The 25,835-nt window shown below is 45.3% G+C and overlaps 1 protein-coding gene across 23 annotated transcripts in view; it reads left to right on the plus strand.

The window, feature by feature from the left end:
- The window catches only part of EIF4G3 (eukaryotic translation initiation factor 4 gamma 3), a 202,364-nt gene that overhangs the window by 156,176 nt on the left and 20,353 nt on the right, over positions 1 to 25,835 (plus strand). For 21 of the 23 annotated variants that reach the window (XM_080921656.1, XM_080921672.1, XM_080921677.1 and 18 more), the window contains 11 exons: positions 3,296 to 3,466; positions 5,123 to 5,320; positions 9,983 to 10,129; positions 10,453 to 10,689; positions 12,214 to 12,318; positions 13,743 to 13,875; positions 16,493 to 16,587; positions 17,331 to 17,424; positions 20,423 to 20,540; positions 22,529 to 22,746; positions 23,964 to 24,079. In XM_080921656.1, coding sequence (XP_080777782.1) covers positions 3,296 to 3,466; positions 5,123 to 5,320; positions 9,983 to 10,129; positions 10,453 to 10,689; positions 12,214 to 12,318; positions 13,743 to 13,875; positions 16,493 to 16,587; positions 17,331 to 17,424; positions 20,423 to 20,540; positions 22,529 to 22,746; positions 23,964 to 24,079 — 1,632 coding nt within the window. The remainder of the gene's footprint in view (positions 1 to 3,295; positions 3,467 to 5,122; positions 5,321 to 9,982; positions 10,130 to 10,452; positions 10,690 to 12,213; positions 12,319 to 13,742; positions 13,876 to 16,492; positions 16,588 to 17,330; positions 17,425 to 20,422; positions 20,541 to 22,528; positions 22,747 to 23,963; positions 24,080 to 25,835) is intronic. The other 2 variants (XM_080921675.1, XM_080921671.1) reach the window with 1 other exon arrangement.

Genomic DNA, 25,835 nt, shown 5'->3' on the forward strand with positions numbered 1-25,835 from the left:
AAGAACAAAAGAATGTCACTCATCAAATACACTGGAGATTTTAATTAAGGGGTTATAGCCAAACAGGGGACTCTTGGCTTCTGACCTCACAGGCTGTCTGATAATATTCTAGTCTCTTGGATTAGTAGGAGGTAGGGTTTGTTAGTACATCCCAAAAGAATTCCCTAATGATCACAAGGTAGTTACGTCAAACACAGAGACGTCCAATAAATGGTTTAAGGATGCTAAAGAGAGTCCCAGACAGGTTGGCTTCAAGCCTTCGACATTCAGCTTTCGACCTTTACAGCTCAATCAGTTTGCCTTGTCTCATCTTTTAACATGAGGTAGCTTTTTCATCTGGGAACTTAAAGTGGATGAGGAGATGTGTGTTAATTGGTCTCACTTTCAGGTTATAATCTCGAGGCTTACTCATTGCTGTTTAAAGCAGTCTTTGTAAGTGACTGTCTTCAAATATGCATTGTGTGTTTGTTCTTTATATGGGGTGTGTAGGCATGTGTTGCACATGTGCACAAGGTACGTACTGTGGGCAGACCAAGGACCATGTCTAAGTGTCCACCTCGATCACAGATGACCTTATTTTTTGAGACAGGGTCCTCTGTGAAATGTGGGGCTTGTTTCAGGTACACTGGCTGGCAGCAAGCTTTCAGGATGGTGTGTCTGCCCCCACCCACACTCACTGAAATTGCAGATGTGCACTGCCACTCTGTGGCACCTGTCTTTTCTATGGATGCTAGGGATGCAGAACTCTAGACTTGACCATGTGATACCTGCATGTTAGCACCTGTTCTGTCTAGCCATGCCTTCATTCCATGACTTGTCCATCGTTTTTGTGTCTGTTCCATTTTCCCAAGTGCATTTGTTCTCATGTGTTTTTGTATCCAAGTTTGGGTTGGATTGTGTACTTGTTATTTCCTGCCCTGAAAAGGGTTCTTATCCACACACACGCTGCCTCAGGAGTATAACCTTGATTAAAAAATCCAGACAGCCTTTGGCTAACTTGATCTCTTGCTAGAGCTATGTGGGCTAGATGCTATGTAGAAGATTCATTTATAAGTAAATGTCCTTAGTCTGCTTTAGCAACTGTCCCTGATGGAATTTTCTTGTCTTTAGTGCCTCTCAGTTAAACCATGTCTCAGTGTTTGCTAAACTATTTGAGATCCTGCCATCTCTTCTTTGACCTTTCTTGGTACATTTGACAGTATTAACCAGAATTTGAACTTTCATCCTGATGCCCACTTGGCATTGCCTTTTCAAGTCCTTGATTGATGGTTGGTGTAAGGGATGACTTGGAACATTTAGGTGGAAATGTTTTTAAGCTTATCAACCTAGGTTAGGACCGTATCTGACCCGGACTCTCAGTTTTTATGGTACTTTAGTCCGTATTTTTTTCCCCAGAGTTCTCTATGTATTTAAAAGTGCAGCGCTGTGTTATTAAATGATATACTATTGTGGTTTGTGTCTTATGAAGACTATTTTACTCTGCTGTTAAAAATCCTCTTAATGCCAATATTTACACCATTTGAATGATTTATGAGAAGAAAATCCAGATTGTCATTGTGTAAGAAGCCGAGAAGTCAAAGCACAGTATCCATCTCATGATTGATCCTGAGCAGTAATGCTGGGCACGAAGGCACTCCAGTTCAGGACAGCCTAAACTGCAGGAAATCCTGCGTCCCCAAACAGGACACCCACCCATCCCAGCAGAGACAAGTGGATGGATTTCTGTGAGTACTAGGCCAGCCAGGGCTACAGAGTGAGATCGTGTTAGGAGGAAAAGGAAGCAGAGTTCAAAGACCAATAAAGGAAGATGACTTAAGGCATTTAAGGTGGCCGGTGTTAGTTCCACATACAAGATGTAGCTTTAGATTTTCATTTAAGATTTTTAAAAGCATGCATATGGGACTCTAGATTTGTACATGTGTGTGCAGTAACTGCAGAGGACCCCATGGAACTGCAGTTCCTGGCATTGTGAGCTGCCTTACATGGGTACTGGGAACTGAACTCCAATCCTTGGCAAACACAGTGGGTCCTCTCCGTAAGATTTATTCATTGTTTTATGCTGATGTGTATCTTATCCGTATGTACACCTGTATGCCAGAACAGGGCAGCGATCCTAGGATGGATGGTTGTAGTTGCTGGAATTGAATTCAAAAGACTTTTGGAAGAGGAGACAGTGCTCTTAACTGCTGAGCTTTCTCTCCAGCCCTTTAAAATTATGTTTGGGTGTGTACAGGAGTCCAGTGCCAAGGAGGCATCAGATCTCAGTAGTTGAGCTGCCCGGTGAGGGCGCTGGAAACCGCTCTGGAAAACCAACACTGCTACCACCATGCTTTTAGGGGGGGGGCTCCATGTACCCCTGCTTCCTGGAACCTGCCATGTAGACCAGGCTGGCCTTAAACTCCCGAGATCTACCTGCTTTCCTTTCCCTTTCAAGTGCTGGGATGGCAGGTGTATATCACCATGCCTGGCCACGAGCGAACATCCCTAACTCCTGAGCCTCGTCTCCAGCCCTGCACAACTCGTCTTGCTGTAACAATATTTAATTTGGTGACCATTGTGTTGTCGATGTATATTGGTATTACTAAATATATCATGATAGTGGGGGAAGAGAGAAACACAGACTTTTTTCCAGACAATAATTAGTTCATCTTGCATTGATGAAATCAGGAATCACAATACTCTACCTTAAGAGTGGGTGTCTGTTACAGAGAATTTAATACTAAAGTTGTATTTAAATTCTGCCTGTAAAGTTCACAAATACAGCTTTTGTTTCAGTGTCTTTATTGGGTTAGAATCTATTAATAGTTCATTGAATTTTGACACAGGATCTAACCCTTAGCTCAGGCTGCCCTGACACTCCGTGTAGCCCAGGCTGGCCTGTCTCCTATCAGGCATGCGGGGATGACAGTTGTGCACTACTACAGCTAGTGCAAATAGTTTGTTTCCTGAGACAGCTCTGTGACTGGTGCGGTCTCCTTCGAGTGTTTGTGGAAAGGAAATAATGACCTGGTGTGGGCATTGGGGCCTGCTGGTGTAACTTCTGTTGAGCACAGGCTTCCTGGGTTGAAATAGTAGTTTATCAGACACCATTTTTAGAGGTAGAGATGTTGTAATGATGGTATTTTTAGGCACTTTCTCCCTCTTGACTCCCGAGGAAGATTATTTCTAACTTGGACACCAAATACATGGTCTTTTCATTCATCTAGAAGTGTTTGCTGTGAACAGGAGGCTTGAGCAGCCCGGCAGAAGCAGGCTGCTGTGAATTCCCTCAATGCATGTAATGTTCTTGTCCTAGCTGTTGACTGTTGGACCTCGGAGGTCTCAGCCTGGCCAGAGAAGGGAGCCCAGAAAGATAATCACTGTGTCCGTGAAGGAAGATGTGCACTTGAGAAAGGCAGAGAACGCCTGGAAGCCCAGCCAGAAGCGGGACAGCCGTGCTGATGACCCGGAAAGCATTAAAACACAGGTGAGGAGCTCTGCGCCCTGCTGCCCTGGGTACAACTGTACTGCTAGGTTGAGCCTTCCCTTGTAAGTTCTTCCACACTATTAGTGTGTGCAAAGTGCTAAAAGTGTTAGCCACTGTATACCTGGCTTTTTGTCTTTTTTCTAATGGCATTGTTTCAGATCCTCTGAAACTGAACAAATAAGATGGTTGTGAGCTCCCATGTGGATGCTGGAAAATGAACCCATTGGGGTGTTTAGTTTTGCTTTTGTCTTTATATCTGTAGTATGGAATCAGTTCTGTGATTTTTTTTTTTCCTAAAGATAACATAGAAAGCCTGTATGGAATAGATTTGGATTAAACTGTAGCTGACTTTGGCAGAAACTGACACTGCAGCAGCAGTGAGCCCCCCCAGCAGGTGGATGAGCTCACCCCTCCCTCTGCTCAGTCTGCCCTCCTTCCTGCAGAGCTCAGTTGTTCTTAGAAAGCTCCTGTGAATATCTTGTCAGGTGTTTAACTAAGTACTAGGTGCGTTACTGCTGTTACCAACGGTCCGTTTTTATCTCTGGTTATCTACTGCTAACGTAGACATAGAGATGACAGCTGTGGTCCCTACAGATGTCTCACTGGTACTGCAGCAGCTGCTTAGATTGTGATCCCTGCTGGGAAGTTGCCAGTTCCCGGGCAATTGGAAGCAAGGCAGTGTCTCAAATACAGGGTGGGTGAGTGGGTGATTGGGAAGGAAGGAAGGAGGGTGGGTGGGTGGGAAGGTGGAAATAGACTGTCTTTGCAGCTTGTTGTACCACCTGAGGTCATGGAGTTAACTGACAGGAGCTCTTTTTTATAGACACCTTACAGTCAGGTTCTGTGTGCAGACAGTTGCTGCCCTGTGTGGACTGGGCAGTTTCTCCCTCTCCCATGTGTTGGTCTTTGTCTTCCCTTTCTAGGGCATTGGATAACAGTGGTGAAAGTAGCACAGATGTGGGGTATTGCTGCTCATCTTGGTCTGCTGTTTCTAAAGAACATTCTTCCTACTAGCTCGAATGGGACGGGGCTTCTTCTCCCAGAACTCCCCTCTACAGACCAGGCTGGTCTTGAACTCAGAGATTGCCTGCCTCTGCCTCCTGAGTGCCACCTCTACCTGGCTCTTTCTAGCTCTAAGCTGCTTATTCAAAAGAAGCAAAAGACTAGGTTTAGTTTTAGTGACTATGCACTAGTCACACGGTGGGACTGGAGGGTGCCTATGACTACAGCACCCAGGATCTGACCTGATGATTCAAGGACAGCCTGGGATATATGAGACACTGTCTTAATTGGTTTTTTATTAATCAAAATCTTTTTGCTTAGCCCTAATTAGAAACAATTTTTTTTAAAGAATGATAGTCATTCAAAGGTTGCATCAGCCATTTTAAAGCTTTGATGCTCCTTGTCATGGTCTGAGAAATGCCTGGGGATGGGGGGGACTTTCGCAGTTGATCCTACATAGGATACCCGGAACCTCCCACCCCCCCCCCCATATCCCCCCATCAGGTTCTGGTTCCACAGGAGAAAAGTGGAAGAAGAAGCGAAACTGCATGCAGTTTTCCTGACTGACCTTTATGTGACCAAAGCAGTATGGGAGTTCCCCTTAGGTGTTAAGCATTTAAGACTGGCTAATTCTGTTTCTTTTAACCCTCCTAGGAACTTTTCAGAAAAGTTCGAAGTATCTTAAATAAACTGACACCGCAGATGTTCAACCAGCTAATGAAGCAAGTGTCGGCACTTACCGTGGACACGGAGGAGCGGCTAAAGGGGGTCATCGACCTAGTCTTTGAGAAGGCTATCGATGAGCCCAGCTTCTCTGTGGCGTACGCAAACATGTGTCGGTGCCTAGTAACGGTAAGAAGAGAGGAAGCAGTAAACCGAGAGTCGCCAAGAGGTATACTCTCCCTCAGTGTAGTCTTCCCACGGTGTCCTTGCAGGCAAAGGGAGAATATATTGCTAGCCCTGCTGTATTGTATTCTCACTGATAGTAAAGAATTTTGCAAAACTAATGTCTGTCCCCACCTCTAGTGGGTGTGTGGATACTTTCTTGGAATGGGCACAGGCACATGGTCTCCTCCAACCCTGAGAGCACTCAGGGAGGTTTAAGTTAGTAATGTGGGATTATATCACAAGCAATCATTTTATTCTGGAGTGTCATCTTATAGAACTAGAGCAGATGCTAACTTTAACATAAACTAAATTTAAAATTAAGTTAACTGTTCTAATTCCAGCCTCTGAAACCAAAAAGATTGTCTTATTATCAAAAATGTTCAAAATTGGATCATTTCCTCTCTTGCTAGGAAGACATAGTCGCTTTCACCTTCAGTCCTAGCACTCAGGAGCGTGCTGTCTGAGAGTTCAGACCTGCCCAGGATACAAAATAAGACTGTCTCAACAACAACTAAAAGCATATAAACAAGTAAACAATTTCCTTTTCTTAAATTGTCATAGGCATTAATTTAATCAACAGCATACATATGAACATCCGTAAAGATGAGTAAGAGTGAATCTTATTTAAAACAAGAAAAGCAGATGAATACAGTGTTAAAGCACCATAAGTGTAGCATTTCTGCTTAGACAGCCGTCCAGCTGCCAAAGGGAGAGGGAGAACGAGGGGCGGTGCTGGTTCAGCACCTACGCCAGCCGCCGCCAGAGCCCGACACTGCTCATTGCTACTGCACAAACACAGCCTAGTTGTGCAAGTTTCTTAAGACTAAATCAGGACGAGGTGTGCGCATACTCAAGTGTGTGTGCCTGGGAGGCCAGAGAGAGTGTCAGATTCCCTGTGGTGACAGGCAGTTGTGAACAGCCTCATTTGGGTGCTGGTCCTCAAGTGCTCCCCCAAGCTCTCAAGCGTTATTCTTTGGTAATTGATAGACCCTTAGCTCTAACACTGGATCTGTCTTCTCACCAGGGCCTTCTCCCTCCTTACCAGCTGTCAGCATTTAGAGACACTTTTAGTTAGCATTGGCCTCTTTGGGAGCACAGATTCAGGGAGCTGCCACACACTGCTCAAGGGAGAACAATCTCTGACAACAGTTTTCCAGCCCAGACTGACATAGTGTTCAAGAAACGCTAGATGGGGAGGTTATCCCAGATTAATGAGAATGTGTATTCTCATTATTTAGAGGGATTTTTTTTTTCAATCTCTGTACACAGATTGTATGCTTTATACCACACACCCAGCCTGCTGACTCCCTCCTGTTTCATCCTGGTTTGTGTGTGTGTGTGTGTGTGTGTGTGTGTGTGTGTGTGTGTAAAAGAATTCCAGGGCCTTTCACACACTAAGCAAGCTCTGTTATCAGTGATGTACCCAAGCCTCGACATACCTCCATTAGGTGACTTGAGCCCACTCAGCACAGTACAAATGAGTGGGTGAGTGGATGGGTATGGGTGCCTGAGTGAGAGATGAGTGGGTGTGTGTGTGAGTGAGAGTGTGTGAGTGAGAGTGAGTAAGTGGGTGACTTAGTGGGTGGGTGAGTGTGAGTGAGTGGGTGAATGAGTGGGTGAATACATTCTTGTCTTATTTTGCATTGTTTAGTGAATAAAATGGAGTCCCTCTTTTTTTCAGGTTGTTAGAGACATTGAGGAAATTGATATTACAGACATTTTAACAAGCAACACATTTGCACTTGGTGCCTTTCCCTACCCCGCGTGCTCAGGCAAACCGTATACAACTTGAGGGTCGTAAGACAGAAAGACCTGCTTCCGATATCATCACTTCCCCCAGTTCCGTAAGAAATGACTAAGGAACACACTGCAGGACCCTCAGCCCACTAGAAGGTGCATAGCTGAGATTTAGCACCTTTAGTACCTCAGAAATAAGTGACATGGAGAAAAGTGGTCTGTACCTGTTGATAACAGTTTCAGGTAGGAGTGTCATCGCATCATTGCAAAGTCGATGCCAGCAAGACCCTGTCTCAGCAGTAAAGGAACAACATATTAGCCAGGTACTACAGCTCATTCCTATGATCCCAGCACTCAGGAACAGATACAAGATATGAAAAGTTCATGGGCAGCTGGGCTATGTACTGAGCTCTAGGCTAGACAGAGCTGTATAGCAGAACCCATTCCCAAATGATAAAATATAAATAAATTTTTAATTAAAATAAATAAACTAATTCTGTAACCTTAAGTTGCCATATTTTGTTCTAATTAATTACTATGAAAATGAAAGCCCCGTTTCAGAATGCCTCTGAATTACACACTGCTCAGGTCCTCAGGTCTAAAATGCTGCTTTGTGTCTGAGAGAACAAATGCTTGAATACAGAAGTGTGCTGGCCAGCTTTATGCCAACTTCACATAAGCTGCAGTCATCAGAGAGGAGGGAGCCTTGGTTGAGAAAATGCCTTCATAAGATTAGGCTGTAGGCAACACTCTAGGACATTTTCATAATTAATGATTGTTGTGGGAGGGCTCAGCCCACTGTGGGCAATGCCATCTCTAGGCCGGTGGTTCTGGATTCTGTAAGAAAGCAGGCTGAGCACGCAATAGGAAGCAACCAGTAAGCAGCCCCCCTCCAAGGCCTTCAGGTTTCTGCTTGAATTTCTGTTCTCACTGCTTTTAATTGTGATAAAAGCCCTAACTAAAGAATTTGAGCAGGTGTCATAAAGCAGGCCTGTAATTCCAACAGGAACATGAGAAGAAGGGCAAGGGCCTCAGCTCTATAGCCTGGAATACTTGGGACCTAGTCTCAGAAAGTCAGGATAAAACAAGAACTTGAAAAACCTTCCAAGTCCCGGAAGAACTTCCCTTGTGTCTTATCTGTGGACTCTGGAGCACAGTGAAGGAGCAAATGAGGAGAGTGTGATGGGTTGAGAGTAGGCAGATGACTGGACCTGTGACCCAGCGCTATGGAAGCTGCCGCAATACTCAGGAGTTGGGCCAGTCTGCTCTAAAACATCAGGCCTCTGCCTCAGACGGTAGGGTGTGGGTAGAGTGAACTGGGTGAGGAAGTTTGTGCTGCCTGCACAGCGCACTGAGGCAGCTTCCTGCTTTTGAAAGTGTGCGCTCCGTTAGGAGTTTTGCAGGCATCCTGCGTGTGACTCCGGTAAAGATGTTGTTGTAGTAAATATTTAAAAAAATAAGGCTTATCTCTATATTGGCCCTGTAGTCTCACGGGCCCACTTCTAGTATAAGATGTCTTCTTGTTTCTGTGCACAGTGAATGTAGCCTGTTGCATACACTGGCCAGGGAGAGAAGAGAGCAGTAGGTTGAAGGAGCTACATTTGGACCGTCACTTTAGAGTGATATCCCAAATGCTGGGATTGAGGCTGTGCCAATTAACATGTGCCAGCCGTGGTGACTGACGAGCTGTGGGCCCTGGTGTGATAGTAAGGTGGCCCTGACTGCACTGGTATGTCACTGCTGTTCTTTACATGGGCTGACATCAGGGTTAGGGCAGCTTTTCTGCATTTTTTTCTAGACTGTAGGTCTTGGTTTTTCCCGCTTCCTAAGCTACTGTTTGCTGCCACCGTGCTGGCCTCTGGGCTGGGTAGAAGACACAGTAACTGATATTTCCTGTGTCACAGGAGCACACTGTGCACACTGACGGGTGATCCACACTATCACGGGTCTGTCCGCCACCTTCTCCAGCACTTGGGAGACAGAGGTAGAGGCAGGAGGATTGGGAGTTTAAGGTTGTCCGTAGCTTTATAGTGAGGTCGAGGCCATCCCGAGCTACAGGAGGTTCTGCTTCAAAAATAAATCAAACAGCATGGCAATGAGTATTTGGCTAGTGCTTCATTCCTGCTACAAACCAAGTAAGGGTGAGGTAGATTGGTGACACACGCCTGTAGTCCCAGCAACAAGGTGCCATAGGCAGTATAATTCCAGATTTGAGGCCAACTTGGCTTCTATAATGAGACCCTGACCTGCCTAAAGTGATAGCACCTTGTCTCAAAAACAGCTACAAAGAAGGAGAGAGAAAGATTTTCCCCCACGTGGCCAGGCAGTATATTAATGTAAGAACCGTTGGATCCACTTTCCAAGTCCAGAAAAGCCCTTTTACATGGTGTGCAGTGACTGAGTAGGAGAATTTCCTGTTTTGTTTGAATGGATGGTACATTCTGCTGTCTAAATGAAGGGGAGGGTGAGATGGCTCAGTGGACAGAGGTGCTTACTGCACAACCCTTTTGACCTGGGTTTGATTCCCCCATAGCCCAAGTAGAAAGTGAGAATCCTCCACAGATGCACCAAGTACATGCATGTATATGTGCATCTCACACACACACCTCAACTAAATACAGTGATAATAAGGTTAAACAAAGGGGTAACCTTCCACAGTTTAAAAGTGTAGGTGTTTGGTAGTAAACACTGTACTGATAACAGATTCCACTTCAGTTTGGAATATATCCACAGAAGACGGAAGGCATGTGTCTTTTCTGCGTAAGAGACAAGACCACTTTCTGTCGCACTGTGTAAAGGACTGAGGCTGTATTTCTGGAATGTTTGCCCCTGTGTGTCTGTCTGCATCGAGTCACCTAGCTGCCTCTGTGCTTTCTTCTCTGAATGCAGCTGAAGGTGCCCATGGCAGACAAGCCCGGCAACACAGTGAATTTCCGGAAACTGCTGCTTAATCGATGCCAGAAGGAGTTTGAAAAAGATAAAGCAGATGATGACGTCTTTGAGAAGAAGCAGAAAGAACTGGAAGCTGCCAGCGCTGTAAGTAAGACCTTCACATCACGTGCCGTCAGAACTGTAACACAGCCAGCTACGGCACCTGAAGAGAGACGGTGCGTGCATGCACACACGGGTGCAGTGTATTGGGATCAGAGAAAGTGCTTTATTCCTTCTGTGTTAGAGGCACTTGGCTCCACAGCAGACACTCTAACTGGGCTCACAGATCCTGAAAGATGATGCACACTTGGGTGCATAGGCCTCTTTTTCTGAGGAGTTAGGCTCATTGGTCCATGTCAGAGCATTTGAGCCCAGAAGGACTAAGGCCCTGTAATCTTAGGTGTTCTTACCTCCTTTTTACACAACAGCCAGAGGAAAGGACAAGGCTTCACGATGAACTGGAAGAAGCCAAGGACAAAGCCCGGCGGAGATCCATTGGCAACATCAAGTTCATTGGAGAACTCTTTAAACTCAAAATGCTGACGGAGGCCATCATGCATGATTGTGTAGTGAAGCTGCTAAAGAACCATGATGAAGAATCCCTGGAGTGCCTGTGTCGCCTGCTCACCACCATCGGCAAAGACCTGGACTTTGAGAAAGCAAAGGTACCAACCAGAGACTCAGAAGACTATGCCAGGGGCACTCAGTCAAGAGCAACGCCTCCCCCCTGTCTGAGCAGTCTGTGTGCAGGGTCCTCCCACCCCCTCACTGCATGTGTGACTGACAGTGCTCCTCACTTCACTTGTGTTAGGTCTAAGACAAGGTGCTCCCTAGTCATATGCAGGTCAGTTTGCAGATTCTAGGTTGATTGATCCTTGTCTTTTCTCTCATAACCATTTTATAAGTTATAAGCAGAAGCTGGTTAAGAAATGGACTGGGCCTAAAAGAGAGAAAAGAAAAGCTAAAGGGATTTTTTGTTTCTCTTGAGACAGTGTGTCCTCCCTGGGATGGTATATGAGTGTCACTCTGCCTGCTTCAAGCCTCTTTGTTTTGCTTTGTTTTTTTTTTTTTTTTTTTTTTTTTTTTTTGAGACAGGGTCTCACTATGTAGCTCTGGGTGCCCTGGAACTCACTATGTAGACTTGACTAGCTTTGAACTCACAACGATCTGCCTGCCTCTGCTCCTGGGGTTAAATGCTGGGGTTAAATGCATGGGACATCATGCCCAGTTCTCACTTGCTTCTTAAGTTTATGGACTAATTCATGACATTGCCACTTAATCATTGTATAGAAAGTACTTCAATTAAGGCATAGTCTGGCACTGTACAAATAAAGAAAACACAATAGAAATGCTTCAAAGAGGGCTGGAGAGATGGCTCAGTGGTTAAGAGCACTGACTGTTCTTCCAGAGGCCCTGAGTTCAATTTCCAGCAACCACATGGTGGCTCACGACCATCTGTAATGGGATCTGATGCCCTCTTCTGGTGTGTTTGAGGACAGCGGCAGTGTCCTCATATAAATAAAATAAATCAAAACCTAGGATTATATTTGTATGTGACAGAAAGTCCAAAATACTACTGATAAACAAGATTGGGGTTATTTCCTCTGTGTATTCCGAGTTCAGAGGTAAGGCCGTCCAGCTTTCTGACCTAAGCTTTCAGTATCCTACAACTTTCTGCTTTCCTGAGTTTCACAGAGACATGGGAAATGGAGCAGAAGACAGAGTGCACTATGACCTGCCGCAGCCTAGCGAGTGTGTTCTCTGCAGTGGCTGCATACGTTCCCTGTGAAATCCCATTCCTGGGGACAGGGAAGTAGTTGAATGTTTACAGCTGCTTGCTTGTCAATTCTGTCAACCTGAGTTAGATCCTTGGGATCCCTATGGTGGAAGGAGGGAGCTGACTCCCAGAAGTCTCCTCCCACCTCCACCTGTGGACATATACAAACACAATTCAGAGGTAATAACATTTCAGTGCCTTTAACCATAAGATGTTATTCTTAAATCACCTAAAGTCTACCTGCTACATCTGTAGTTATTCCATCACTCAAGAGGCTGAGGCAGGAAGATAACAAGTTTGAGGCAGCCTAGACTGCCTTTTTGTCTTTATAATAAAGACAAAAAACAAAAGTGCATGAAAGAGAGAAAATTGAATTTCTCGGCAAGGAATCATGTGGTTTTATTATTTGTAGCCTCGCATGGACCAGTACTTTAACCAGATGGAGAAAATCGTCAAAGAAAGAAAAACTTCTTCTAGGATTCGGTTTATGCTTCAGGATGTAATCGACCTCAGGCTGGTAAGTTAGGTCTCTGTCAGTAAATACCATGACCAAAAATTGTTTGGGAAGGAGAGGGTTTTTTTCATTTTACAGTTTTACAACACAATCTTATGGTCAAAGGAAGTCAGGGCAGGAGGCTGGAGTCAGGAACTGAAGAGGCAGCCATGAAGGAATTCTGCTTACTGGCTTGCTCAGCCTGCTTTTTTACACAATTCAGGACCACATCCATTAATCAAGGAAATGCCCTAAGACTGCCTGCAGTCAGTCTGGGTGAAGGCATGTTCTCAACTGAGAGGCTTCTGGATAACTCTAGCCTGTGTCAAGGGGACAAATCAAGGTGGGGAGGGAGATCAAATAGACTTGAATGTTTGTGGGGGGACGGTGCTGCCTGTCTTGTCTTCCCCGTTACCACCCCGCACTGCAGCTCTGACATTGGTCATCTGAGTTCAGTGCTGGTCAGTGAGACTCAGGCTTTATAACGTGAGCAGCTGGAGTCTCCTCAGCAAACGTGAACTCAGCAGCCATGTGTTTGTTCTCTACAATGATACTCTTGCTGTCTTGCAAACCTTAGTACATTTCTGCAAGATAAGTGTGGCCATTGAAACTCATAGATGTTGCTGGTCTGTATCCTGGGCATCCTGTCACCCCAGCTGCCATGTTTATTTACCTCAGCTGGGAAGTCGGCCTCCTCATCCCCCTTAGTCAGCTCAGGGCACCAGTGAGGCTTTTTTGTTTTTGTTAGACCCAGGTGTGACCTTCATAGCAAAAGCCGTGACCCTTGCTCAGCGCTCACTCACAAGCTAATGCAGCTGTTTCCCACCCATGTCTCCACATTTGCTCATTGCAGCCATTGGAAGGGAGTCTGGGATGGAGTGAGGCAAGTTCTGTCTCCTGAGAAGAGAGAAGCAGCTTTGTGTGCTCTCCAAGTGCAGGCAGTATTAGCAGCTGCATCGGACACTTCTTCCTTCTGACTTTTACCCTCCAGTCAGAACGTGCACTGCTCACCCTGCCAAAGTTGATCATTTCCTTAGCTTGAAATCCTCAAGTACTCCCATCACTCCCACCATCCTGCTCCCTTCAGTAGGTATTTTATATGGCTGCCACAGTGGACATGTATGTCTTTTCCTTTTACCAGAGCAGGTGGTATTACCAGGTTTCTCTGTAGAGCCCTGGCTGTCTTAGAACTCAGTCCGTAGACCAAACTGGCCTCAAATTCATGGAGACTTGCCGCCTTCTGCCTCCTGAGTGCTGGGACTAAAGCTGTGTGCCACAGTGCCCAGCAAAAGTATAGGCTTTTAATTTATTATTTGGAAAATTATATTGCAGTTCTTATGTGTGGTGCTGAGGTCCTTGCACATGCTAGGCATTCACCAAGCTAGACACCTAACCCTTTCTGTAATCTTCTGTGTGGCTTGACGCATAGCCTTGTTCTGTTCTCATAGTGTAATTGGGTGTCCCGAAGAGCAGATCAGGGGCCAAAAACTATCGAGCAGATTCACAAAGAGGCCAAAATAGAAGAACAAGAGGAGCAAAGGAAAGTCCAGCAGCTGATGACCAAGGAGAAGAGAAGACCAGGTGAGGCAGGGAGGCTGGAGTGGGGTGTGGGATGCTGGCCCTGTCAGGTCAGTGCTGCAGATGAGGTCACAGAGGTGACTGTCAGGCAACACCAAGACAGCTGAGACTAAGCATGGGATAAGAGCGTGCACAGTGGAAATGAGTGTGCACATGTGCAGCTGAGACTAAGCATGGAGTAAGAGCGTGCACAGTGGAAATGAGCGTGCACATGTGCAGAGCTAGGCACTCACAGGCTAGCAGTGAGCATCTTCCTTCACACTAAGCACGTTAAGAGAGGCAAGTAAAAATAGCTCTTTTGAAACTGGTGTCTTGGCACACATTCCCTGTCCCGGACACAGTGTCCAGTGAGTGCATAGATGTGCTCAGTTGAGATGTCTTCTCCATTAAAGTTGTAAAAATTTGATGCGAACGGGGCTGGAGAGATGGATGGCTCAGTGGTTAAGAACACACAGTTACTCTTCCCGTGTACTCTGGTTCAATTTCTAACACCCTCATGACAGCTCACAACTGTCTGTTAGATCAGTTCTAGGGAATCTGACACCATCACACAGATACATGCAGACAAAGCAGCAATGCACATTTTTCTTTTAAACTTTAAAAAAAAAAAAAAGAAGAAGGAAGGAAGCTGTAACTTTTCAGAGGAGAGGGAGGGGGAGGAAGGAGCCTTTATGAGCAGCAGGCCCAGCCTGGCCGAGTGTCTGGTGTCTGAAGGACCTGGCTGGTGTAGTGGAGAATGAACAGCCTTTGCTGGGAGAACTGAGATCAAGCGCTTGGTTTTGGCTTCTGCCAGTCTTCCGTGTGAAGTGCCCCACTCAGGAATGCCCATCACATCACAGGACCATGTGTAGGTAGCAGGAAACAAACCCTGAAGCATGGTGTAACATTTATCCCACTTTATTCCTGGGCACAGTTCAGAAGAGAGAAATGTGGGGAGTGTGAAGTTTAGAGAAGAGAGGTGCCATTTTTAAGAGCTTTTTTAAAATTACATGGCATGCCCTGAAGGTCAGAGAACAGTTTGAAGGAGCCTGTTTCCTCCTCCTACCATGTTTGTCCCAGAATCGGACTGGGGTCATCGGGCCTGACAGGAACTGCTTCTACCTGCTGAGCCATCTCAGCATCCCAGAGGTTTTTAAGCAGGAAGATTTGACAGCCTTTTCTTGTTGGTGCTGGTGAGCCAGCCTGAAGCAGGTGAGGGTGGAAGAAGGGATTTGGACGGAGCAAGAGGAAGCACAGAGGCCCTGCAGCAGTACAATTGGAAGCAGGAGGAGTCTGTGGCTAAAGCTCTGTGCCTGTATGGGAAAGGCTTTCAGCAAATGAGGGGACAGGGGCAGTGGAGACCAGAGTCCTGAAAGCTCAGTCCTGAGGTAATTTGTAAAGGATCTATTGTCTTTTTTTCATTGAGATGAAAGGCAAGATGTCTGCAGTGTATAGAACTACATCAGTGACCTCCACAGAGAGCAGAAGCCAAAGGCCGCAGGCCAGGTCCTTCCTGACCTGGAAACTGGTGCTGACCTTGGCAAAAGACTCCATCCTGTCGTGCACTAATGATTTCTTTTGTTTTTGAGAGAGTCTTAACCATGTGTCTATGGCTAGCCTGGAACTCACTGTGTAGCCTAGGCTGCCCTAGAATTCCTCATTCTTCTGCTTCTGCCTCCCAAACTCTGGGTTGAAAGCTGTGTGCCACCATGCCTGGCTTTACATATATTTTAAAAGTGGGCCTGGCAAGATGTGACAATTAAATATGACAGTTGAGAGAAAGAGAAGTGGGTATTTCCTCCTGAGCACCCTGAGCTGAGCACCTCTTGTTTTTTGGGGTGTGTGTGTGTTTTTCTGTGTGTGTTTTTGTGTGTGTGTGTGTGTGTGTGTGTGTGTAGAGTCTATGAGCTGAGACTGGATGTTACAGTTTTAAAGCTGAGAAGAATACACACACACACACACACACACATGTATATATGTGAAATGATGTGAAATATGAGTTTCAGTACTTAAGAATACAATTTTACTCAATACCAAAGTTAAATCAAGATCCGATAAACCATCTAAACAGTCCCATAACACCTAAAGAAATAGAAGCAGTCATCAAAAGTCTCCCAAACAAAAAAATCCCAGGACCAGATGGGTTCAGTGCAGAATTCTATCAGACCTTCATAGAAGACCTGATACCAATACTCTCCAAACTATTCAACTCATTCTTCAAAGCCACAATTACTCTCTTTCCTAAACCACACAAAGACCCTACAAGAAAAGTGAACTTCAGACCAATCTCCCTCATGAACATAGATGTAAAAACTCAATAAAATTCTTGCAAACTGAATCCAAGAACACATCAAAACGATCATTCACCATGATCAAGTAGGCTTCATCCCTGGGAGGCTGTGGGCTGGATTCCAGGCCAGCTGTCATGGCACCCATCTGAATAGAGCTGACCTGACCTGCTCTGCACAGAAGACAGTCTCCAGAAAGTGGAGACTCCTTTACCAGGACTGCCATTAGTACTTTAAACCTTCTGTTCATCGTCTGCTTGGTTTTAGTGGCATTCCTCAGTTAACAGTTTTCTCACTCAGTGACAAGCTCACTTGAGGTAAGGAGACACTGCCTCATTCTGTCCTCCCTGCAGGCGTCCAAAGAGTGGATGAAGGTGGATGGAATACTGTACAAGGGGCTAAGAACAGTCGTGTACTGGACCCCTCCAAATTTTTGAAAATCACTAAGGTGAGTATTATAGAGAATTTACAAAGCCTGGTGACTTTCTGTTATCCCGGTACTTAGGAGGTGGAGGCGAGATAATCAGAAACTTACAGTTATCCTCAGCTATGTTGCATATTTAAAGCCAGCCTAGGCTATATGAGACCCTGTCCTACCTCCAACCTGTGTGTGTGTGTCTGTTGAAAATTTAAAGTACACAGTTGCAGAGCCAAATGTGGCAGAACATACCTATAACTAGTGCTTAGTTAATTAGAAAGTTGTGGCAGGAGGATTGCTATGAGTTTGTGGTCAGCCATGGCTACATAAACAAACTGATGGAGCAATTTGCACATGATTGGGTATTGTGGTATAGGAATCATTCGAAGCTATGTATTTCGTTTGGCATGTTAGTGAGACATTTTGTGCAGAGGACCTGAGCATACCCTGGAAAGCAAAGTGGCCTTCATAGTGTTCTGTGGAGACTAATCTAAGAAAATGCTAAAAGGCCCATAGGTCCCACCTTAATGACCACAGCTACAGTTTATGGTTGCCTATGTTATTTTTCAGGCAGGGTACCCTGGCTGGCCTGGAACTTGCTATGTAAACTAGGCTGTGCTGGAACTTAGCCACCCAAGGCTTGTGCCACCTTGCCCAGCTAAATTCATGTTTTTAAACGGAAACCCCAAGGTTTTGTTGCTGAAGTTGGTTGTATGGCACTGAAGAAAACACTAAAGAATTAACCTGTGTGACCATGGCTGTCTGTTTTATAGCCCACCATTGACGAGAAGATCCAACTGGTTCCTAAGGCACAACTGGGCAGTTGGGGCAAAGGCAGCAGTGGTGGAGCAAAGGCAAGCGAAAGCGGTAAGTGTGGAGGGCTCTTTGCTGGGTACCGGGGTCTGTGATGCTGTGGCCTGCAGTGCCGTCCCTGTGTTGGGGATTGTGCTAGGAAAAGGCCTCCAGACTCATCTGCCTGGACTTGCTGAGACTCTCACTCTCTGCTTCTCAGTCACATGACACAGACACTTCCTTTCCTATAGGGGCTCTGGCAACATTTATTATTTCCATAAATTCTATTAGAAGTAGTCTGTCAGTATATGCCTTTCACTTGGATCTTTGTGTGTACAGACATGTGCTTCTTGCCTGCAAGGTCAGAAGAAGGTCTCAAATTCGGGATCTAGAGTTACAGGTGGTTATGAGCTACTGTGGATGCTAGGAATGATGTCAGCTCTAACCACTGAGCATCCTCTGGGTTTGGGGGGTTTGTTTTTTGTTGTTTTTGAGACAGAATTTCTCTGTAACAATGGGTGTCCTGGACTTAGAGATCCATCTGCCTCTGCCTCCTAAATGCTGGGGAATCAAAGGTGTGCCCCACCACACCTGACTAATTTTTAAACTCTTGAGAAAACATTTTGTTTTCAGTTAAGCTGATTATTGTATTTTTAAAGGTTTATTTTTGCTTTGTTTTGTTTATTGACAAGGTCTCACTGTGTAGCTCTGACTGGCCTGAAACTCGCAGAGATGGGCTTGCCTCTGGTTCTCAGTGCTCATAATCGAGATGTGCCAGACCAAATGTCTTTTTCTTTTTGAAATTCTCTGTGTAGCCCTGGCTCTGTAGACCAGGCTAGCCTTGAACTCACACACAGTAATCCACCTACCTCTGCCTCTGAAGTGCTGGGATTAAAGACTTGTGCCTCCACACCGTGCCTCAGGTGTTTTTTCAAATGCCTGCAGTCCTAGCATTTGGGAGATGAAGATGGGAATCCCAAGACACAATCTTGAAAAGGCTAGTTTATAGCTAGGTGTAGTGGTACACATCTGCAATGCTAGCACTCAGGAAGCTGAGGCAGGAAAACTGCCATAAGTTTGAGATAGCTAGGCAGCAGAGTAAGTACCTGGGTGGCCAGAGGTACGAGCCAGCAAGATCCTGTTTCACAAACAGAAACAAAAAGGCTGGGTGTGTGGCTTCACAATACAGAGCTTCCCTTGGGTGCACAAGCTTGAGTTTTGGACTAAGGATGAATGTCGTTTCTGGTGCTTGTCATGTAGACATCTACGTTTGATATAGATGACACAATATTATCATCTACAAAGCTCACATTGCCCACACTAACTGAAGAGCTGCTGACCTCGGAGGGCCTTCCAAGGAGGGACATTTTCTTTAGAGAGTATGGCCCCAGTAGACCTGTCATGAGCCTGTTGAAGGCTCCATACCCATCAGTGGATGAGCAGATCAATGAGCAGATCAGTGGATGAACAGATCAGTGGATGATCAGTGGATGAGCAGATTAGTGGATGAGCAGATCAGTGGATGAGCAGATCAGTGGATGAGCAGATCAGTGGATGATCAGTGGATGAGCAGATCAGTGGATGATCAGTGGATGAGCAGATCAGTGGATGAGCAGATCAGTGGATGATCAGTGGATGAGCAGATCAGTGGATGAACAGATCAGTGGATGATCAGTGGATGATCAGTGGATGATCAGTGGATGAGCAGATCAGGTCTGACGAGTGGAGTTTGGGGGGAGGGTCTTAATGACAAGTTCAGAGGGGTTGGAAGTGGATCTGGGAAAAGTTTTGGGGGGATAAGTTGCAGGTAGTTAGGATTAAAATGCATGGTACGAAATTCTTTTTAAAAATTAGTAAAATACTTCTTTTAAAGTTCACACTCAAGAATACACAATCTAATTGTAAAATAATAACAAAAAAACTCACAATGTTTTCAGTAAGATTACTGTTTGCCTTGGTGCAAATTCATGCCTCAGCACATGTGAATGTCTTAAAAACTAAAGAACAAAATGATCCAAAGGAAAATTTAAAAATTTCATCAACTTACTTTAAAGTTACTTAAAATTTCAGTGTTTACTTAGTACATTTACACACTTTTACATAAATCATGGCTTAATGTTGGGTAACTTTGGGCAGTGCCTTGGCACATTTCTCTCTACCTGCTTACCACACATTTTTATTGTTGTTGTTTGTTGTTGGTTGGGTTTTGTGGTTGGTTGGTGTGTGACTGGATAGCCCCAGGCTGACCTGAAGTTACTGGGTACCTGAGTGTGACTCTGGACTCCTTGCATCTGTCTCTAATGTCCTGAGATTACAGAGTTGCCACCACACCTGGCTGAATATGTTATTAAGGACATAAAGTTTTTGTGTTTCAAGGACAAACTTTGTAGGCCTTTTTATATGCCAATACTCTGTACTGTACTTGTCAGAATATGGTAGGCGTCATGTGTCCTTGTTAGGAATCACTGCCTACAGCCATACTTCCTCCCCTGTTAAATGCCTGTCTTGGCTGATGTTGGTCACGAAGCAGGTCTGGGCCTGGTTAAACCTGGGTGGGAGGAAAGATTGGTCATTGAGCTTCTAACCTTTCTTGGCTCTCTTGCTTGTTAAACTGTCTGTTTATACTTTATGTAATAAAGCTACTGCCCTCAGGGCTGGGGATGCAGCTCAGTTGGTAGAGTTTCTGCTTAGTGTGTACAAAGCCCTGGGCTTGAGCCTTAGTAACTCAGGAAGGCGGGTATGGTGGAGAGTGTGTGGGATCCCCGCATTCAGAGAAGATGGACTCATCAGGATCTGAAGACTACATAGTGAGTTCCAGTCTGGCCTTGCCTATATGAGATCTTATTTAAAAAAAAAAAGAACGGGTGGGGGTGGAGGTGGAGTTACCTGTTGTCCCACCTACTTGGGAATGAGTCCAACCCAGCAGTCCTGGCCAACCTGAACCACAGAGACCTGTTTCCAGTTTTAGAAAGAAATTCCTGGTTTTGTTTCTTACTCCCAGAAGGCAGGAAAACAAGTATTTGCATATTAACCATGTAATTGTATTTTCTTTCTAAATCTACAACACCTATAGATGCCTTACGGTCAAGTGCTTCCAGTTTAAATAGATTCTCTCCTCTGCAACCTCCAGCACCTTCAGGGTCCCCGTCAGCCACACCTTTAGAGTTTGATTCCCGAAGGGCATTAACCAGGTAAGCATTGCTTTCTGTTTATGATGGCTGTCCTGCTTGCCAGCTCTGTCTCCATAGCACTAAACACACTCCTCATTGTCCCCCTAACACACATGAACTATGGTGATAATTCTTATCATTCCTATAGTTAATGTTTTCTCTAATCTCAGCACACTTGTCCTTTCTCATGTGGGAACCTGTTCAGGTGTTACCTTTGTGTTGGGCAGAATGAGTCGGGAGCAGGCTCTCTGGCCATCCTTTGTTCCTTAGGCGAGCCAGATAGTGAGCCTTGCCACTCTCTCCAGAATGGAAACATCTAGAATAAGTCGACAGGGAGACAGACACCCAGGTCTCTTAAAATGAGATGTGTGGCTTTAGCTGCTGAAATTCACTTCTGCCTCTCTCACATAATTCCCATGTATTTGAGGTTTCTGGAAAAGAAAACCAATGCTTGAAACCAAATGATGTGGTTTCTCAGTGGTGAGTTTAGCCCCGTTTGCTCTGGCCATTCAGTCGGCTCCCACTTCATCACTGTCTCTCGTCTTCCGAGGTCTACACACTAGTAATGGGTCAGCACTGACAGCTAAAATACTCTAGAAGAGTTAACGGTGTTCTAAACTTCATGATTGTGCTTACCCCCACACTCAAAGCCCTGCAATTGAAAACAGTTTTCCAGCAGTCAGGCAAGGTGGCTCCTGCCTTTAATTCCAACATGTGAGAAGCAGAATATGGGGACCTGAGTTCAAGGGCAGCCTGGGCTATAGAATGAGTTCTAGGACAGCAGTGGAAGCCTATGGTCTTGTCACTCTAGAGATGTTGACTTGTGTGTAACAGACTGAGAACTTGCAGGAGAAAGGGCCCTGGGTCATGAACACTTGGCACTTTACTTTGTAGTCACTGCACATGTGTGTGGATTGCATAGGGCAAGCATGTGTTGCAGTCAGTGTATAGAAATCAGAGCTAGAAAAAAATTGGTCCTGGAGATCAAACTCAAGTCATTCAGTGGCAGCATGCAGCTTTACCTGCTAAGCCATCTCTATCCCCAACTTTAATGTCTTTTTGTTAATGATATAGTATATTCTTTGGTGCTTTCATGTATGAATACAGTGTATTTAGATCATATTCACTTTCCTATAATTCCCCTGGGCCCTTCCTCCCAACTTTATACCTTCTAACTTTTATTTATGCACATATATACATATATACACATATGTGTGTGTGTGTGTGTGTATGTATGTGTGTGTATATATATATATATATATATATATATATATACATACATACACACACACATATACATAAAACTGTCTTTGGAGGTTAGAGCTCCCATATGCTCTCTGGTGTGAGGCATGCACTGGATTGTGGCAGCATAGAGTGTCTCACACAGCTAGAGAAAGGAGACTCTGCCTAGCAGCAGCTGTCACTTGTCAGAAGCTTCTCACACTTGAGTTTTTTACTATTTATTTTATGTGCATTTTTGTTTTGTCTGTATGAATGTCAGATCTTGGAGATTGCTGTTATAGACAGTTACAAACTGTCGTGTGGATACTAAGAATTGAACCTAAGTCCTCCAGTTGAGCACTTAGTGCTTTTAGCTGCTGAACCAACTCTCCAGCCCCTTACACTTGAGTTTTTAAAGAGTATTTTTGATCCACGAAAAACAAAACTGCCTTCCTGTATATATATAAGATCTAGTGAATATTTTTAAGTTACAAAATCAAAGACTATTCACAGAAAATACAAATTCCTCCTAAAATTAAAATATCTTAGTATTTCTTTGGAAGGTCAGTTTTGCTTACTTTGAGCCCTGGTGTACTTTGAAATATAGTCAGTGTCTATATGTGAAGCTATAGGAGGCTGGAAATGGGTCGACTCCTCTGCTGCTTTCCAAACGAAGTGACCTTACAAAGAGTACTTAGGCAATCTGTGTTTTCAGTGTTTGTCGGTAATGTTTTGTGTTGTATGAAGCAGGATGTTGTCTTCTGAAGTGTGTTGTTCTATCTTTGTAGTCGTGGGAGCATGGGCAGGGAGAAGAGCGACAAGCCGCTTCCAACTGGAGCAGCACGCCCCAACACGTTCCTGAGGGGCAGTAGCAAAGACCTGCTGGACAACCAGTCTCAGGAAGAACAGCGCAGAGAGATGCTGGAGACGGTGAAACAGCTGACAGGAGGTGTGGACGCTGAGCGGGCCAGCGCTGAGGCTGACCGAAGCAAAACGAGGGAGCTAGGTGAGAGGGCTCTGGGACCCAAGACAGACCTACTGTGGGTTTTAAATTCAGAAGCAAAATACAGAGACAGGACTGGAGAGCTGATTCAGCAGTTAAACACTGGCTCCATGTCCAGAGGACCCATATTAGTTCCCACACCCTTTGAACTCTGAGCACACAGTTCTCATGTGGAACAATCATAGCACTCATACAAACAAAAATACTGATACCAACTACCAAGACTGCTCATGAGGAAAATGCTGGACCGACCCCTGGGAGCATACGCATAGCATTGTCATTGTGCAGACATGTGTCATTGTGTCTCCAGAGCTGTACCATCACAGAGCTTCCAGTGTCCCCTGTCTCTGCCATGTCATGATGGCAAGGTCCTTTTTCTCATCTTCAGTATTCTGAGTTTCTCACAAGTCTTTTCAGCACCTCACTGCCCATTGTCATTGGACTGTCTGGGTGTTTTAAGTGTCTAGAGGCTCTGCTAGAGCTCACATTATCCCTGCTTAACCAAGAAAGGTATCAATCAGCCAGTCTCTCCAGCCTCGTCTCCCTAGTCACTCATGTGGGGTTGGTTTGTATCCAGGGTGTGCGCTCAAACTCTGCGTTGGAAGCATGGGAACAGTTCCCTTGTGTCTCCAGTCTGGGCTGTGGCTTTTTATCCACTCATGTGTACCCTGACCAGTTCTTTCTTAGAAAAAGAATTGGAGAGTTAATATGCAGAAACACTAGGAACAGAAATTGATAGATAAAATATTTGGAATCCTCTTAGAGGTCATGATGACCAGTAGAGATGAGACCGGCTTCCAGGATGGAGCCAGGTGGGAAGCGTAGGGGGCAAGACGGCAGGAAAGGCCAGGCAGTGTTTATGTGGTAACACTGGGCCCTCAGCCCCTGTGTGTTCTAAAGGCCTTTCTGTGCTCATCCTTTAAGCAGTTTCAGGGAATTTAAAATACAGAAACTGACAAGCTGTGGCTCTAAAGGTTCAGAATATCCCTAACTGCCATTCATGGCAAGAGCGTAGACTGTGGTGTCCCTGAGTCCCTCTCTGTCCTAAAGTAAAGGGCCTTCTGATTTTGCTTCATCTGTCTGACTCTATCAGACCAGTATCGATTAAAGCATCTGCACTGGAAATGCAATGTGAGAGCCTGTAAGTATCACCAGCAATGATACTGCCCGGCTGATACTTAGTATTTTATCATCTTCTTACTCTTTGATCTCATTCATAGCGAAACCAGAAATGTGCACAATGCCAGCCCCCGACAAGCCTGCACTGTCAGAGGAGGAAGTGGAGAGGAAGTCCAAGTCTATCGTTGACGAATTCCTGCACATCAATGACTTTAAGGTAAATGCCGACAGTGAAGGCAACATCTCCTAGGCAGCCCGTGTCGGAGGGCATGGCGGTGTGGCGTGGCCCAGGTGTCATTACGAGCACATAAGACCTGGATTGAGTAATCCAGCCAGCCCTTCGTTGGTTCAGCTCATGCATTTCTGCCAAGTTCTCTGTTTTAGACTGATGACCTCTGTCATTCATAAATTTCAGGGTGGGAAAAGAGAATGGATTCCAGTCAGTGTGACTGAGAAGAAGCTAAACAGACTGTGGCATTGAGGAGCAGACAGCAGAGTACCACTGTGGCACTCCTACTCCCACCCGTCTGGACCCTTAAACGGGTCATCATCATTTTCCCTGGGTTATGGCTGCCGTCATTTTTCCTTTGTTTTGTAAGTGGGAGTCTGAGGTACAAAAGGACAGTGTATGTTTGGATCAGGAAGCCTGAGATATTTCAAGACCCCACTGTGAGTTTGCCCTTCTGACATCTCCTTTACCCAGACTCCTTAAGTGATGGTTGGTAGGACAGACCTCCTGCCTGACAAAAGCCATAGTCCAGTGACAGACAGAGCAGTGCAGTTGACTCCACAGATGTCAACTAGAGGGGGTGGCGAAGATCATGTGACACACTCTAGTTCACTGCTCAGGTCAGGAACTGTTAAACAGCTGCGAGATAACCTTATACTTGTGCTTTGGTATTGTTGAAGTTCTCTATTCGTTTTTAATAGCCTAGTCATCATCGGCTTTTGTACACAAAATCACTCCAATTACGTGTATCCAAGCCTTTAAGCTTCATACCGCTAATATTCAGAATTTGGAAGCAGGAAGAAGGTTATTTTAGTTTTGAGTTTGTTTTCAGTTTCTTTTGAGGCCTCATGTAGCCCAGACTAGCCCTAAACTCACTGCCCCAAGGTTGATCTTGTACTTTTTATTCTCCTGCCTCTGCCTCCCAATTCCTGGCCATGTACCACTAGCACAGGATTATTTTGTTGTGTTTTAAGACAGTGTCTTGCTCTATAGCCCCGTTAAGGTGGACCAGTTACATGACTAAGCTGACTTTGACTTGTAGCAGGCTCCCTACCTCAGCCTCCCTTTTCCTACAGTTCTAGTCATCAGCCACCAGAGCCAACTAGAAAAAGCTTTTGGTGATGTTAAAGGTGCTGGGGTGAGTGAACCCTGAGTAAGCAGCACAGTGGCTCCTCTCTGTACCTCATCAGCCCCCTTCCTGCCAGCCAGCACCCTGAAGAGCTGCTGTACCCTTGCCACGTGGAGAAACCTGAAAGACAGACGTGTCTGCAAAGTTAGATGACTGTGAATAGGCCTCATGTCATGTTACATCAGCTCTAAATTGTACTTGGGGGTCAGTAGTGGAGTCTTGTCCTGTTCACTAGTGTAAGCTTTCTGAGTACGTGGGAAGACAGGAGTAACAAGGATCTTACAGAGGTAGACACGTTGTACTAGAGTTTAAAGTGAGCACTCAAAGAATGAAATAGCAGAAGCACAGGTAAGCATAGACATGCCTTCGGGCGACGTCCTCCACCTTTCTCACCTCTGTCCTCTCTCTCGAGAAGAGCGTGCTTCAGAGTGGGAAGGAGAGAGAAAGCCACTAGTGCTGGTGGCTGAGGGCAGAGAACTGCACGGTCAGTGAGCAAGCTAGACCGACAGGCTTTGTTCTCCAGTCCAGAGACTCCAACCAGACCAGTCACTCCACAATCCACCCCAGGCAGCACATTACATTGTTGTTTGTTTGTTTTTAAATTCATTTATTATT

The sequence above is a fragment of the Micromys minutus genome, assembly GCF_963924665.1.
Source record: "Micromys minutus genome assembly, chromosome: 9".
Lineage (NCBI taxonomy): Eukaryota > Metazoa > Chordata > Mammalia > Rodentia > Muridae > Micromys > Micromys minutus.